General features: G+C 38.5%; 1 protein-coding gene across 1 annotated transcript; it reads left to right on the top strand.

Annotated features, from left to right (window-relative positions):
• Positions 1-3,294: 3,294 nt before the first annotated feature.
• Positions 3,295-17,508, top strand: LOC103135942 (rho guanine nucleotide exchange factor 28-like; the record flags this gene model as incomplete). Its single annotated transcript, XM_007548971.2, has 6 exons — positions 3,295-3,850; positions 8,277-8,331; positions 13,883-14,027; positions 14,114-14,488; positions 16,444-16,633; positions 17,376-17,508. Coding segments are annotated over exons 2-6 (876 nt in total), but the record flags the coding sequence as incomplete, so codon positions are not given.
• Between the last annotated feature and the right edge of the window lie 2 nt (positions 17,509-17,510).

The raw sequence follows: 17,510 nt of genomic DNA on the forward strand, positions 1-17,510 counted from the left end.
GTGGAGAATAGGCCATAGATCACATCAGTCTGGAGTCTTATTAACGACTCCTGGAGCCAACTGTCTTATTGTTTCACAAGGCACAGGAGGTGCGATCCAGATACTGGACGTTACGTCAACCATGATTTTTTTTTTTTCCTGTTATATAAAATAGAAATAAAATAGAAATGAGGAAATTGTTTTTCTTCATGTAATTGTTGAAAAAAGATTCATACACAGAAAATAATATAATCAAAGTTTAGAGATGAATAATGTGAATGCATTTACTTAGGACAGGCATGATCTGTCCAAAGGAATGGAAATACACAGCGAAAAAATATGAAGTTATTCTGCATTTAACAGTTTTCCATCAGTTTATTTCTGAAGAAAAACAGTTAATTATAACACTAATTTAAACAAGAGAGAGTAACATTATAATAAATACTTAGTTCACACAACACAATGATAAAAGGCAGCCAGAGTCTCAGCTCCCACAGTGAGGCGGCTGTTTTTCCTACCCCTACTCATCTGTTGGCTGGGCTTAAGTAACAACTCTTCATTCATTGACTAGATAAAGATGATTCTATTGCAATATAAAATTTTGTTGAGCAATTGTGTGATTTAGATGAATGTAGTTGGATTAGGACACCCACATGGTCTCCAGGATCTCAAGCCTCTCTGGATTGCAGCAGATATAGAAATNAACAGTCAAACACGGCAGAGGAAACTTCACCATTTAGCCACGTTTTACAACTTAAGCACAATCTAAACGCCTGCTGATTTATTTATCATTAATACTGTTTATGACACATTAATAGGTTAAACAAAATACCAGAACAGTTCATTATAATATAAAATATAAAAATACTGACTGAATGCAGTGAAATACTGGGGTAAGAAGAGGCACTATTTCCTCTGTGTACATTAGTACAATTGTTAGCCTGGTCTCCGTGTGCACTGGCAGAGTCTCTCCAAGTACTCCTGCTTCCTTCATAATTATGATTCTGCGGTAAGACTTGAAATTCAATTTAAGCAGACCTTCTCCATCTAATCTAACTAAAATGTAGAAAATTTTGGAAAATTTTTTGCCCCTAGATATGAAAAGCTGGTCGAATCACACAGTAAAAGAACTGTAATTGCAGCAAAAAATGTTAATCAGAGTAATGATTCAGACAGGCTAGATTACAAATGCACAACACAAATGCAGAACACAAATGCAGAACACATTTTTCAAATCTTTAAGCTTTGTATTTATTCCAAACAAACTGTGTTGAATTTTGTAGTTAGAACGTGACAAAATGTGGAAAGTGAGCTAGTTTGAAATTTGAAATTTTGTCAGAAATACTGTGCTTTAGTTTAGTTTCAGCTCTTGCTAGTTGTAGTGGTACCTGAACACCACACCAGCATGACTGAAATTCACTTCACTTGTGATTGGTCACAAACATTGCAGATATGATGAAGGGACACTGCATTGCAAAGATCTTTAGTCAACTTTTGCAAACCTCCACTCCCCTGTCCTGTTTGAAAAACAAAAACAAGCAAACCCCCACACAGTGATGCTGCCACCACCGTGTTTCAATCCTGCTTTTTTGTTGTTGGAAGTGTCGCCGTTTTTTGGCCAAATGTCATCACTGAAGGCTGGTGTGGCGTAACACAAGCTCTCCCAAGGGTTTGAAAAATCTCTAACCATTAGCACACAAAAATGAATCGGATTGAGAAAAGCTTTATGTACTGGACTGGTGCATAACCAGTAATCTTACTTTCAGGTAGGTGATGTCACTCGTCTCTTTTCTGAAATACATCCTGATAACGTTTTTCAGTTTTTCAAGTACAAGGGCGCAGTAGTGTGACAGGGAGTATTACCGCATCATAGCGCCATTGTTCGTGTTTGCTTGTTTACACTGACCAAACCGGTTCCGATGTCTTCTTTCAACACGTCTGCTGAATTAAAAGTTTCTTTAGATGTGAAGAATCTGCTGCTGCCTCACCCTGACTCATACGTCTGACTTTATGAGACAGATGCCTGAAGGATTTTTGAAGAAGGCTTCATTTTTTTTTTTTGCCACAACAAAGTCAGTCAGAAGTAAAATGTCTGCGTGTGTACAACCCTAAACCCGTTTTTCTTTTCTTTTTTTCTTTTTTTGCTGCTGCCTGCAGCATCCTCTAATTCAGTGATGGCTTTTAATCTTCTTGATATCAGCTTACGTGGTTCCAGATAAGCCGGAACAACATTCAGGTGTACTTGAGAATTTTATTTGGATCTTATAGTGACAGCCATAGTTTGCAGTGTGCTTTTAAAAGATTATAGTGGATCTCTTTGTTATGAGGTAGCAAACGCAATTGCAAAGTGAGTACAGTCTTACGTATTTGCAGAGAAACAAAAACCTTTGCATACATTTTTGACATGCATCAAATTCTTTGACTACTGCATACTCTGATTGTTGCTTCAAAGGTGTACCTCATCCTTTTGCCCCACATTTGTTGCCGGAAAATAGGTATTACAATTTTTTTTTTTTAACCACATAGTGAAATTAAGCTTTAAAATAATGTCACTTTCAGTGATATCTCGGGGCGAAGTTTGTCTTTGCTAGCACAAAATGAGATGTAGCTAGTGTCAGAATATGAGAATTTTCTGCACTCTTTGACGGTAATTTTACGCCAGACACTATTTTAATTAAAAAGTAAAATTAAACCAAATTTTAATTTCAGCTTATCTGTAAGTCAAATTGATCATTCATATATATATATATTTTAAAGAATTTAATCTTGTTTAAGTTATTTTTAATTATGGGTTTATGATGAAACAATCCAATTACAAAAGGAAACACGGATTTAGTTGGACACCAAGTGTATGTACAGAGGCAATAACAATAGTAAGAGTGACATGATAACAGTCTCTAATTGGTTGAAATTTACAATATGACACCGTTATGAAAACAAAATGAGAGGTGTTTAAAATAACAAAAAATTCTATTCAATGTAATAATACTAATATTTTTTAAAGTAAGTGGAAGTGAAACTGACAAAAATGACTAGAGTAAAAAAGTGGTAAAAAAAAAGGCAATTTAAAACTATTTAATAATTATCTGATTTAATTAGCAGAGAGTTGAGCAAGCGGACAAACAGAAATATGAAGTTATGTGGAAATTTTGGTATTTTAAAGAACAGAATAAAAATAAGCTTAAAGTAAAAAAAAAATTAGCCATCCATCAGAGAAACCATGGCAATTCAGGAAGTCAGTGAGTTGATGCATTCTGCTACTGTTGGGTTTCCTTAGACATTTTTTAACCAAATTGAACAATAAACTAAACTCGATAGCATTGTTTGACCGCTAGGTTCAATTCAAATTGTATGTAATTGAAATATGGTGTAGCAAAACTACTCCTAGAAGGACAGCGGTTATGCCTACTATCCTAAACATAATATTTGACCGTTTACTGCCTAAAAATCTTAATAAGATAACAAGAAATGCTTTATGTAAGACTAGACGTAGTAGGCAAAGTACAAATGAATAATAGACGTCATGTGACGGGGCCGTGGGACTCGTCCTGTCTCCCTCCTCTGTCCTCCTGCTGCAGCCGGTGACTGACGGAGAGAGAGGCAGGGGGCTGGACCGCAGGAGAGCAGCCTGGAAACAGTAAACCCTGCACGGCGACACCTGCAGACATTAACTCCTCGTGCTTATTTTAGGTCCCCCCCCTCCACCCCACCAGTACAAAAAGAAAGAAGAAGAAAAAAAAAAAAACCGCGGATGAAACCGAAGCAACTGGTGCGGAATGAGGGCGTGAGAGTTGCGGGAATGTACGGAAAGCCGAAGCGAGACTGAATTAACAGAAAGTTCTGCGACAGACGACAGCGGAGACGACATCAGGTAATGGCAGACTGAGTCATTCTCATTCAGGAAAAAAACCCCCCACAACAAAACGGTGCTTTAAACAGCTTTTTAGATAGCTTCGCATTTTTTCTCCCTCGTGCTGCTTTAATATTAATGAACTATCTCGCGTGCGTTTGTTTAATTGATCTGTTTAGACCGGTGCGTTCACAGGTAAGAAGCGGAGCTCGAGTTGCTCCTCTCACAAGCCACTCTTTGTTGTGATCCTGCACACATCATTTGTTTGTTCTTGTGCATTTGGGAGGTTGCATGAGTGGCTTTCAGCATAAGTCGCATTATTGTTCCAAATGAATAAGCCTCGATTATGATGATGTTCCACAGGCTTCTTAGTTTGACAATGTTTTGAAGCTTCGAGCCGCCATAATCGGTGTTTTAAACAAGGACTCTGACAAAAACAGTCTGTGCTCTTTCTGCTTTGAATGCAATTAGACCAGTGACATCACAAAAGGCACGTTTTGTTTTTAAATGGATATTTAAGTTTCCTTCCAGTCTGTCCTGGTATTTTTAACAAACAGTGCTCTATTTTTGTCAAATCTTTCTGAAATTTCTTCAGTGTTCTCACATATTATTCAAATCTCAAAAGTAACTTTTCAGCAAGATAAATAAGCTTGTTTTAAGTAAATAATTCTTGAATACAGATATTGAAAAAGCACCATTTAGGCTCATAGATAATTTCCCTTATAACATGGGAAAAATATATTATTAGTGAAATAAGTAATTTTTATATTCAATAATTATTTACTCAAAACAAACTTATCTATTTTGAAAACTTAAAAAAAACTAACTTCCGTATCTTGCTGATAAGTTAGTTGTATGTTGGTTTATTTTAAGTGCAATGAGATATTTATACTAGAAACTAGACAAAAATACTTTTAAGATGTTGTGTTTTTGCAGTTTGTACCTGTAGGACACTTTATGCCATTTCCATCTTTCTGGTCAACATCACAGGAAAGAAATGAGACAAAAAAGTCTAATACTCCACAATCGATGAACTCAAGTAATATAAGATCCAAATGCACTCATTTCCTTCGTACTGACAAATCACGTAAAAGTGATGATGAGGCAATATGAAATTCAAAAATGCATTTATGAATTTCAAATACACAGGAATACCAATCATAGGGAAAGCTTCAAATAGGAAACTGTCACTGTACTTGTCACAGTTTGCTTCAGCAGCAGTATCCATCTCGGCTTGGGAGTCACCCGATTCAAACTCCGTCACAGACACTAAGTCGTCAATCGGCGACAATGCTAATGCAATCCAGATTTCTCTCAAAATCTGCAAAGAGTCACTTATCTGTCACAATCTTCATCATTGCCAGCTGATGAAGCTCGGTTCTTGTGCAACTTGTGATGTCATCGACCAAACTGTAAACTAAGCAGAGTTTGCAGTTTTCCTCTTAACTCCAAACGCCCTCTGTGAAATCCTACATTAGAAATCCAAACATCTTCAGTGTTTACGTGGTAACAGATTTGCTAGTGGTGGAAAAATACATTAGAGGATAGCATCTTTAAAATAGCATCTGTCATTGGTTGTTTACATTCTGAAGTGAAGCCAAAACCTGTTTCCTGCATTGCATATGACGACTGCATCACAGTTAACCGGGAGGAAAACTCCTGATACATTTGCATCATTTCTTCTTAATGATCATGTTAGCGCTCATTAGCGCCGTGTTAGTCTCCTTCTTGCGTGTGAAATGTGCAGCAAATTAAGGTGTAATTGCATCAGGGAGCTAGTTTAAAGCTACTTCTTTTCATGCAGTGTGGCAGCTTGCCATGCGAGAGGAATTACATAATCCAATCCCACTTCACCTGGCAAGAAAGTGCAGGGCGTACTCGCTTACATCTGAGAACATTTGCATAGCATTCTTAGCTGTCAAAGACGCTCACCGAATGCCTTTTGACAGCGTGCAATCTTCTGGTGCTTGTAATCTCTTTTCCCACGCTGGGTTCCGGGGGGAGCCTGGCCCTAAGCCAGCTCAGGTTTCTGAGTCACTGTAAGCTCAGGGCCAGGACAATGACAAACGTAAAGAATTGTCTTTGCAACTCATCCTCTTCCCAAGTTGATTTTTTTGTTTTTTTTGTTTTTTTGTCTTCGTTTGGTTATCTGATCGTCTGACGGTTTGACATCACGGTAATTGTTGAACTCCGTAAGATCAGAGCCAGGCGCCTCTTCATTGTTTGAACAGGTGCATTCGGGTCATGCCCTTTTATTTTTAAAGCTTTTGTAAAGGAAAGCGAAACGGAGCGTTCGCATTTGTTGACCTGACGGGGCGGAGCCTGTCAACCCGCGCCTATGTTTACACTACAATATGAAATGTAGACTCGCCTGTTGACTGATATAGTATTAAAATCGGAGACGCCCTTGCCTGTGGTATCTTCTCCTGAAAATGCTGTATGTGTCTTGGTTACTTTATAGTGTGCAAACCTGGTAGGGACCTTGGTGCTCTAGGGTGTTATTTCCTAACCCTTCCAGGTTTAGACGCATAAAAAAATAAATAAAAAAAACACTCAAAGGGAATCACAACTCCCAGAATATGCATGGAGAAGTATTTTTGTCTTAGTGCACTTGAAATAAGACAAAACTAACTTACAAATAACTTTTCAACAACAAAAAAAATTGTTGCTTGTTTTAGTTCAATAATTCCTTAATATTGATGAAAAATGTACTAGTTCCACTAGCAGATTATTTCACTTATAAGATAGAAAAAACTTCTTATTATAATAGAAATAATCTGCCAATGGAACTAGTACTTTTTAACTAATTTTAAGACAATTTTGACTAAAAACAAGCTCCTATATATTGTTGAAAAGTTACTTGCAAGCTAGTTTTGTCTTATTTAAAGTATATAAAGACATGTAATCGATATCAATAGATAATTCATCTGAAAGAATATTCAATAATTTCACTGAACTGCACAGCATTCTGGGGGATGTAGGCAGACGAAAGACTTTAGCTGATCTCTCACGGCCAGCTAAAAGCGAGGTGGGTGGCCTTAACTAACTCACTCTTTGGTTACTTAGCAACGTACTCTGCAGCATTTGCAAGGTTTTGCAATTGTTCCTCATAACGTCTTAAAAATAAACAACAGAGTTGCCAATAAACATTTTGTGTTGCAACAGCTAATGAAAAAGAGAGTCTGGGACACAATGTCAGCTGTAAGATTATTTAAAAAATAAAAAATCTTAACTATACAACACAAAACAACTCTAGACACGTATGTAAGCAGCTTGACAGCAACAGGACGATGTTGCTTTGTCTTTGTCATTATTAGCCTAGCATAGAGAGCGAACAAATAAAAACAAACGAGAAGCAAAACTAACCTGTCTATCCCTATGATCAAACTGTTGGTGTTAGTATGCAGCCAAATGCTCAGTTGAGGATATCATGGCTGATTACAACTGAGCAGAAGATGCAGTTCTACTCACCATGTCAGAGCAGATAGACAGTGTAGCCGCTGTAGCATCAGCTCCACAGGCTCAAGTGTTGGTCGAAAACTTCATGCATTCATAAATGCATAAAGTTTTAAAAAAATAATTAAGAGGTGCTTGACTTTTACGTCAGTATGACTTTTTTAAACTACTATTTCTATATTTTGAACACGATAGTCTTTAGATAAAAGAAAACTGCATGATATTAGAAAAGCCTCAAATTAGGATATTAGTGTTGAAATATTCTTTTTTTTTTTTCCCATAATGCTGAGTTAATTTTTGAGATATTGCGAAAATTATACAAGGTTCAGGTTGAGAATCCTTTGCAGTAATTCAAGGAGAATCTCCTCCAGTTATGTGACATTTAGGGCAGCAGAAAAACATTTCTTAGTATTCTGAGTTATCTTAGCGAGATGATGTTTTATTTGCAAATGCGTAGCTTCAGACCACAGACAGAATCTCCACTGTAAACATGCAAGTATAAGGAAGAGGTAAGAAAAAAAAAACATATTTGCAGAAACTAGCTGAAAGTAATCTGGGATCTTGGAAAAAATCTTTGTCAGAGCAACACAGAATTTCTCATAAAAATTGCTGGATCTCATAAAAGTAACCCAGGATCATGCTAATCTAATTTTTGCAAGATCTTTCAAAAGTAGCTTTGTTCTCTTTCACTGGAGCAGCTCGAGCAGAATTATCCCTTTTGCCTCCATTTCTGATTTGCTTATAATCATTAAATGTTCAAATTATCAAACACCAAGATTAAATTGACCTCACAGGGGTATAATTGTTTCTTCTTTTCATGCTTCTTGACAAAAAAAACAACAAAAAAACTCCAGACAACTAAGAACAAATGAGTGCGGTCTGAAAAAAGCATGGGTTATAGATTAGACCGGGTCCAGGCCACCCACAGCTTCGTGGCTTCTGGTGTTATTATTAACTAAACATTAGAGTAACTCGACTCTTTCATCTGCAGGTATCTGGTGGATGGGTGGAAAATGGAGGTGAACAGACAAGAGGTTCCTTTATATGTAAGTAACTGCACAAGTAGCTTTTATTTTGACATGTTGTGTAGGTCTGCTGGGTGATTTATTTTTTATTTTTTATTTTCCTGTCCAGAAGTAGAGCAGTTTTGAGCTATTTCTTTGTCTCCAAAGAACTAGCCTTCCAAGCACTGGTTGACTGGTGAGACTTGTGTCGCTGATGAAACCCAAGCCAGGAGTGTTTTAGTCCCAAGGGAAGCCAGACCTTTAACAAGCTGTTTGCCGAATGAACATAACCTAAACATAAAACATAAACATAACATAAAAGCATGACTTCTCCTAAACACGAAGGCCACGGTGCAGGAATAAACTCGTCTGAGTGGGATTTTGGCTCTTTAAAGACAACTCCACTTAGGTCTTAAGTGGTGAAAAGATATACAGGATGTACATTAACAGCTGGGTGTGTCTGGTTTATTGTGGGACAAAGTTTTTCCTTTGTGTAATTCTTTTATTTCTTCAATCTACCTTCTTTTTCCCCTTCAGTCTTCCAAATCTGCTCTCTCTCTCTCTCTCTCTCGCCCGGGTGCTCCCGTGCCCTTGTGTGGAAACGTGGGTGGGCCAGTCGTTGAAGCGATGCCAGATTTTTTTGTTAGCGGAGTGTCTGCTTGTTTTGCTGTGTCACCGCTTTCAGGAGGCAAAAAAAAAAGGGTGGTGTTGGGTGGAGAGACGATGACTCCCCCCAAACCCTCCCCCCCAAAAAAACCCTTCACCTAGACTCAATGAAGTCTGAAAGCCAGGCATGTTAATCATTGCGGCTTCCAGCGCCTCTCCGGTCGGAGGAAGTGGTGTCTCCAACCTGGAAGGTCACACGGCTCAACAGGAGCAACTCTGGCTGCTGAATGAGATCCAGATTTCAATGGCGGGCTTTGTGCGGACAAGCCGCGGCGAGCCGCCGCCGTATAAAGGCCTCCATTGTAACACGCCTGGTAAAGTTTTATGGGGCACCTTCACAGATGTAGCGTGGTGTCAGGCCAGTTGCAGATACTTGTGAGATCAATGGACAAGTGGACGCAGTTACGCGCAGGCAGGAGGAGTTTGAGTGGAAGCTGGTTTTAATTGAGGCGACCGCTCGACCAGGTCTACAGTCCTCCCTCTGAACGTAACGGACACCGTATTGCTTTTATGATCTGTGCTGGCTTTCACAAGAAAATTAAATGTAAGACGAAGATTAGCTTTAAGCTTTAATTTCCAGGTATTTAGATGTTCCAAGTTCATATCCAGGCAGGTTTTGTTAATTCAAAATAGACTGAAAGAAATCCCTCCGAAACAAACAGCTAAGTGATGTTTTAGGTGTCTGAATCAAACATAACTATGACATTGTATTAGGGCCGTAATAAACGGAGAGTAATAAACAGGAGGAATCATTTTCAACTAAACCTTTTGTTTTATTCTTTTTCTAAAAAGGACAAGGAAATTTCAGAGACTCAAATGTCAAACATTTGAGAGAAATTTTGAGATTAAGCTCTGAAATTTTCTGGAAAAAAGAAGAAAATTTGTTCCTTGGTCTTCATGAAGGAACCGACCTTCACTAATCTTCTCTTAAAATAAACAAACTCTGGGACTTTCACAGAACAGTTTACAATTCAATTACACAATTTAATTACAACCAGGTCTCTGTCTACTATTGGGAAAAACACCACTGAATGAATATAAAGTGACAAATATCAAGAAGCAACAGAGTTTGAATGCTTAACAATATCTAATGACTTAATTAAAAATGTAGTTTGTCTAAAATGCAAATTAATTAAGAATTTAAACAGCTTTCCTCCACCAGCTAAACAAAGCACAGTAGCTGGTCATCTAAAAAAACATTCCTCCTTCCAGCTAGGCTAAAATAGCTACTGTCAAATCTAGTTTTAATCATGTCATCATCACAGTTATTATTAAACGGGATTCCAGTCATATTTTCATAAACATACAAGGATTAGGTGAGGTTGTCATAATACGGTCGGTTATCTCACTAAAGCTGCATGTTTCTGTGTGTTTTTTTCTTTTGAGTTAGTGCAAAGTAATTGTGCAATTATGTAATTGTGTTGCACTTCACCAATTTAAATAAGCAGTCCATATACTGAACTTGTGTGTTTAGCAATAAACCGTGTAAAGAAAAAAAAAAAAAAAAAGCAAAAATATTGTTTGCCTGAAGCTGGTGAACGTTTGTACCTGCTGCAGCAAGTGTCACATATTTGAAATACCTGCTTGAGGCTCTTTGATTATCTCTTTGAATAAGTATTCATGCTTTACTGCAGAAGCTTGATTTCATTCTGACAATATGAAACGGGAGATGTTCAGTGCATTTGATTTGTTAATTCTCTATTTGAATGGTTTTGTACTCCAGGAGCCCATCCCAGATTACTGTTACAATAATGTGCATATCTATACTAGAAGTGTTTACTGTTTTATTGTCCTTTAGTTCATTTGCCAAGTCCTGGACCTGAGGTTCTTATGAACTCCTCTGCTTTGATTTTGTGGGCCCAGAAAAGAAATGGAGCCAGGTTGGGGCAGGCTTAGAATTTTACTGCCATATTTTTTGGTACTGTTGGGGAAAAAAAGCATAAAACGTAGAAATATAGATATTTATTAATTGAATTATATACTATATTTGTTCAGTTGTGTCATATTAAATGTTTTACATTGCTTAAAATAAAATGATTTCAATCACAAATATTAATTATTTTTTTTAGGTAACTGCATGGCACAGTAGTACCACATTCTCTTTTAAAACAGGCTTTTTTTGGACACCATTTACTTATATATATCTAAAACAAACATAACTGTTTGAAGGACACTGGTGTGAGCTAAGGGCTGAAAGAAGTGTGATTTATATCCCTAGACTGCACACGGTAGCTGCATCTAATCATCTTTTTTCTGTTTTTATTTTAAATTTGTCTAGATAACCATACATCTAAATTCAAAATTCTCAAAGTTTTTCCCGATAAACAGTAAATGATAGGATAAATGCCCACCCCCAGGGACCAGGCCAGTGTCACTCCAGTGATCTCTCTGACGACCACAGAAAAGAGACAGAGCTCAACTCTAAGGTTTAGCTGGCGACCTTCTGCTAAAAACCCCACTTCTTTCACCAACTGTGCAAGATAAATAATTACCAAGATGCATTTCTGCTCAAACTGATGCACAGCTGTACAGAGGAGAGCAGCATCACAGCGTGCCAAGTAGTTCTTCTGGGAGAGAATTTCAGAGTTTATTTTGAGTGGATCACTTTCTAGTCTCAGTGGAATGCATTACTCATACAATTTACAGTATATCATACGTTATTTATTCTTCTATATTGTTCCCAGAAGTTTTAGTATGAGTTTTAGTATGAGGGCTTTTGGAGATAAGTGTGGAGCTGGCACTTTATTTCTGAGTAATTCTTTTAGCCATTAGCGTTCTTTGAACTGAAAAAAATGTGTGGCTGACAGCCGTCATTGTTTTCACGTCAGATTTAAATCAGCAGAGTTTGAGAATCGGATGTTGGTTGTCAACAGATCCTCAAGTTTATTTCAGGTCAGGACGCTTCTCTGCATTGCCACTGTAAACGATTTAAAACCCTCTTGCTTTATCTGTGAGTTTATGAATTCAGGGGGAAATCATCAGAGCAAGTTTGAAGTCCTGACGATGATGTTTTGTTTATATTGCACGCTTTTTGGTTTGATCATTCATATTTTGTGTAGCCTAATTCTTCTTAAATGTCATACGTGAATAATAATTAAAAAAACTGTGCTGTCCAACATTTCTCTATGAGACAAAACACAATTTGTGTCTGAGCTGTAATCCTATACAGAGAAAAACTGACATCAGGCAGCTTCTCACTAAGGAGAACTGCTTGTTATCGGAGCTGTTTTTGTTGTTCCAGCGGCGCTGGTCTCTCTCCCCTGACGTCACGCATGTGTCGCACTCAGGGGATCATAGCAAAGCGCTCTACTTGATAACTGCTGGTTTCCTGGAGACCGGACGGCAGATCTGATGTTGTTTTGCTCCTGAATGGCGAACAACACGTCAAGATTCTCGTCATCCACATGTTTGGATGCAGTGACAGGATTAAAACATTTCAGTCGTATTAAGCAGCCATGCCGTTTTAAGACAGAGTTATGTTTTGGTCTTGCATCTTGTTTTGATTGCTTTTATCATTAGCCTGGATATTTCCATTGTAATATTGTGCCTCACCTGAAAATCTGACCATATGGGAAGCTAGAGTTTAGGTGTTGAATTATTCACTGATCCTGGATCAGGTTGTGTCATGATAACACAGTGGAGAATAGGCCATAGATCACATCAGTCTGGAGTCTTATTAACGACTCCTGGAGCCAACTGTCTTATTGTTTCACAAGGCACAGGAGGTGCGATCCAGATACTGGACGTTACGTCAACCATGATTTTTTTCCTGTTATATAAAATAGAAATAAAATAGAAATGAGGAAATTGTTTTCCTTCATGTAATTGTTGAAAAAAGATTCATACACAGAAAATAATATAATCAAAGTTTAGAGATGAATAATGTGAATGCATTTACTTAGGACAGGCATGATCTGTCCAAAGGAATGGAAATACACAGCGAAAAAATATGAAGTTATTCTGCATTTAACAGTTTTCCATCAGTTTATTTCTGAAGAAAAACAGTTAATTATAACACTAATTTAAACAAGAGAGAGTAACATTATAATAAATACTTAGTTCACACAACACAATGATAAAAGGCAGCCAGAGTCTCAGCTCCCACAGTGAGGCGGCTGTTTTTCCTACCCCTACTCATCTGTTGGCTGGGCTTAAGTAACAACTCTTCATTCATTGACTAGATAAAGATGATTCTATTGCAATATAAAATTTTGTTGAGCAATTGTGTGATTTAGATGAATGTAGTTGGATTAGGACACCCACATGGTCTCCAGGATCTCAAGCCTCTCTGGATTGCAGCAGATATAGAAATCCAAGTTTTTGATGTGAAAGCCTTCGGCGTTTTTGTTTTTTGAGACACAAGTTTTTCCTATCACAAGTATATTGCTACAAGTGTTGCTCTCCAACCGCACTAATTCCCTGTAAATCTGGGAGGTTTCCGCATCCCACCCATCAAACATCAAACCAGTCTTTTGCACTTTTAGCATTGAAAACACTGATGATGACAATCCCACTGTCTCAAAACTCAAAGATCCTTCAGGAGCCTTTTTTGTTGTCTTGTGCAGCACCTCTCTTCCTTCACATGTCCTTCATTCTTTCCTTTGCTGTGTCCTCTCCACTTTCTCTCTTTTTATTAATTTATTTCGTCTTGTATTTCGTCCACTTAAAATGAATGTGAAGGGCAGAGAACCTTTTAAAGCTAAGTCTGGGACTTTTGCGGCACAACGTCATCCGCTGTACAGACGTGGAAAGCACCAGTCATTCCAGCACTTACTCTGTGACCTTGTAAAAGTACTTGAAAGCCTATTTAAAACCTTTGTAGACCTTGATAAAAGAAACCAACCTTTCCCTTGTTACCCCCAGTTGCATGTTCTGATTGCCTTGCAAAGACATTTAAATGAATGGATGTTTTTTCTCCTCATCTTAGGGACAAGTTGATGGATGCGTGTTGCTGCAAGAAGCAGCCCCTGAGGATGGCGAGTTTTATGTTGTTGCAGAAGGCTCCAGTCTTACTCACGTGACCACCGCAAAAAGAGGCAGCGACGAACGGACTCTTTGTTTCACTGTTCCAGGTGATTCCCTAAAACAGCATTGGGTGACACTTGTTCCCTCTTTGGCTGCCGTTTTTGTAACGTGTTGTTTTGTTTTTCATCCACAGGTCACGATCGCGTGGAAGTTGTCTCTGTCACAGCCTACATCTCCACGAACAATGGAGTTTATCCTTGTGGGTGTACAGCTTTCCTTCAATACTTTAGGGATACTGCTCAGGACGCAGCAGAGTGCCTTAGGGGGGAGAGGGATCAGCTTGACCCTCAGAGCTATCGGGAAGTCTTGAGGAGGTTTCCTCTGTTGGCGCAGGCAGCTGACCAGGAAATCTGTGGACTGTTAGAGTCTAGAGAAATGGAGACCCAGCTCAGAGGAAGTTCAGGGGATAATGTTGACCTGAAGCATCTGGATGAGAAGATCACTCTGACCCTGGCTAACATGGAATACCCTCAGCAGTGGAAAAACCCTGACAGGGAGCAAGGAGAAGGTAATGTAACAGGCTGGCAGGCGTGTATATCACGCGCTGGGGTCATACGGGCGAGTTTACAGACACTCCGGTAGCTTCCTCCTGGTTGTTGATGCTTTTTGACATCTCTGAAAACCCAGACGAGTTTGCACACTATGTGGTAAGGACCATTTAAACGTCACAAAGTAAAATCCCATTCATTAAGGCAGGTGTCTGGTTGGAATGATTAGCTTCTAAAATGGGAAGATTTCAATAAATGTGTGCATATTTTTGCCTACCATCATTATTTTTTGAGGTGACATCACATTGTGTGTGAAAGAGTAGTTACTGTAGAATGATGTTTCACTATTTTGAAACTAAAGTAAAAATATTGCAGTTCAAATTTTAAACTGTCTCCAGTGTTTTATCTCAACAGCTAGCGTTGTTAGCATGGCTAACATTACTGAAAGAGCGGTCCTTAAGCTTATTCCATGGAGAATGAATATCTTCAGCTTGACAGCAAGATTCTGAAAAGGCTGCTAACATTTACAAAAAGTTTAAAGAACTAATCAGGAAACCATTAGCTGTTATGTGCTCAAAATTATGAGAGTTAACATTGTAACTCTAATAATGCACAAGCAACTATTCCAGATAAATGGATATATGGACTATGAATTATACTTTGGAGTATTTTTAGATACTAGCAACACTCTAACTCTTCTAAATTGTGACCTAACTCTTTTTAAACAAATCAGAAATCACCGCCGGGAAGAAAAAGCTCCACAGGCAGACATCAGCCGACAAGCTGAAATGTAGGACACAAAGAGCCCTTGTGTAGCTGAGTGTAAATATGGCCATAATTTGTTTAGAGAAAACAAATGTCCATGCAAAACACACGCAAGGTGCAGATGCAAAGTAGCTGTTGCCCCTAGCCCTTCCCCCACATGGGTGGCCTCTCAGTCTGTTGTCTGCAGAAACAAAACTTTGACAATAACTTTCTTGTTGTTTGACCTTTTCATGAAGTCGTTGGGCAGTGTTATCTCGCCACAGTTTGAACAAAACTGGGTCACAATTAACAGCTCTATTGTAGAGCCCATGGGGAAATTCTTGATATTTTTGCAACTGTCTTGACAATGGATTACCTTGTTGTTGTTGTTTTTTCTTTTTCCACATTTCTGCACCACAATAAAAATTCCACAGACCCATATGCTGTTAATCCTTTTGAAAATTTCTCTCTGAGGTCACAATTAAAAATAGAAAAAAAAAAAAAAAACACACCAAGACGCTGTCGCTCTTTACCGACGCAGAGTATCAGCCGATAGAGAGCAGGTTGAAGTGTTTCTGCTGAGTCGAGGGGCCAATGTTTACAGTCCCTCATACTCCACTGAGCAGCAGCCTTCGGGACACACACCTGCGGTGTGTGTTCAGCGAAACATCCAGTTTTTCTGGGTCGTAATATTGCTGATTTACTGTTTGGAACTGACATAATTACGAGTTATTCATTCCTCTTTTTTGCACGTGTTATTACTACAGATTCCACACATGCACATCGAATCATGTGTACAACTCTGTGAGTTGCACGTAATCGCTAGCAAAGATCATTTTGTGCTTTTACAACACAAATGTATTTTAAATGGATTTATGCAATACACTTAAATACAAATAAGTGCACAATTTTCAAGTGAAAGGAAAACGGTTCCTTTTTTAAAAAAAAATGTAGTGTTTATAAAATCTTTTCTGTTTACATTTATGCACTACTCTGTGTTGATCTATCATGTACATCTCAGTCCCAGGTTATAAATTATCATCTTGATCTGGTTAAATAAAAGTTCAATAAAGGAAAAAAAAAATGGTGAACATCTGCAAAGTGACAAAATGAGAACATTTGTAAGGCTTCCTATTGCTGAGATGAACAATGCAGCTGTTGATGTACGAAAAATTCTAACTTTAGCTTAAATTTTTGACATTCGAATTCCTGTTTTGTCTGTTCTCTGCAGGTCATGAACATCATCGCAAAGAAGCCCTCCTCCGCCTTGCTGTCCGCTTGCAATTGGTCCACCTCACTCGCTTCCTAATTCACCAAACTGCAGGCCAAACATTGCCGAGCTTACCCAACGAAGAAGGGGAAACTCCACTCCAGCTGGCCCAGGGGGACGGATTTAATTCCACCTTCAGGGACCTGGCAGTGTAATACTATGATTACTATGAAATGTACTAATTTGTGGGACAATTACTGCAAGGACATTTTCCTCAGTGGAGAAATACACAGTGCTGAAGTAAATATTCTTATTTTGCAAATCTCAGTTATATCCAGTTGAAGAAAGCCTGACTTTCTCAGTTACTTACATCTGCGCTTAGATAATAAGCAACACCTGAAAGGCTTCTCAAGCTGCAAAACAAGTACTGCTGTATGCAGACTGTGAAACCTCCCAATGTAACGAGGCAGCGCTTCTCCCCAGGGCTGTAAGATCCCCACTGGGGCCTTTTGGGGGGCAGGCAGAGTGTAAACAGAACTTAGAAAAAACACAGAAACTACATTTGTCAAGAACCAGCTGACCCGAGGAGATTTGAGCTGGAAACTTCACTGCAGAAGTAGAAAAGAAATGTTATGTATATTTGCTCCTCCTTGTAGAGTTGTGGATGTTTTGAGAGGCTGAATGTATTCTGCAGTATTTATTCTGCTGACAAAGCTACTGTATAGTTAGAAAGATTTCAACTGGAGATAAATATGATGTGAAAAACTAATATTGTGCATTTCTATTGCTAAGAAATATAATTTAATAGCGATTAGCAAAGGTATTAAATGTCAAGAGCGAGTTAGATATTGCTTGTTTATAACTACTCAGCATGACCCTACTTCATGTTAACATACACACAGTGTTTTACTCAGTATTCTTGTTTGTTTGCTTTTTTTCTTTCCCCTCATCAGTCCCTCTGAGGCTCCCGTAGGCCCTCCTCCGGGTGTTTTCTGTCTGTGGGCTGACAGCTCCTGCATGTTGAGGTTTTGTCCAGGAACAGAGTCTGTTTTCCTCACTCTGCGACAGGCTCCCGTTTGCTGCCCCCA

The sequence above is a fragment of the Poecilia formosa genome, unplaced genomic scaffold, assembly GCF_000485575.1.
Source record: "Poecilia formosa unplaced genomic scaffold, Poecilia_formosa-5.1.2 Scaffold28, whole genome shotgun sequence".
In the NCBI taxonomy this organism is placed as follows: Eukaryota; Metazoa; Chordata; class Actinopteri; order Cyprinodontiformes; family Poeciliidae; genus Poecilia; species Poecilia formosa.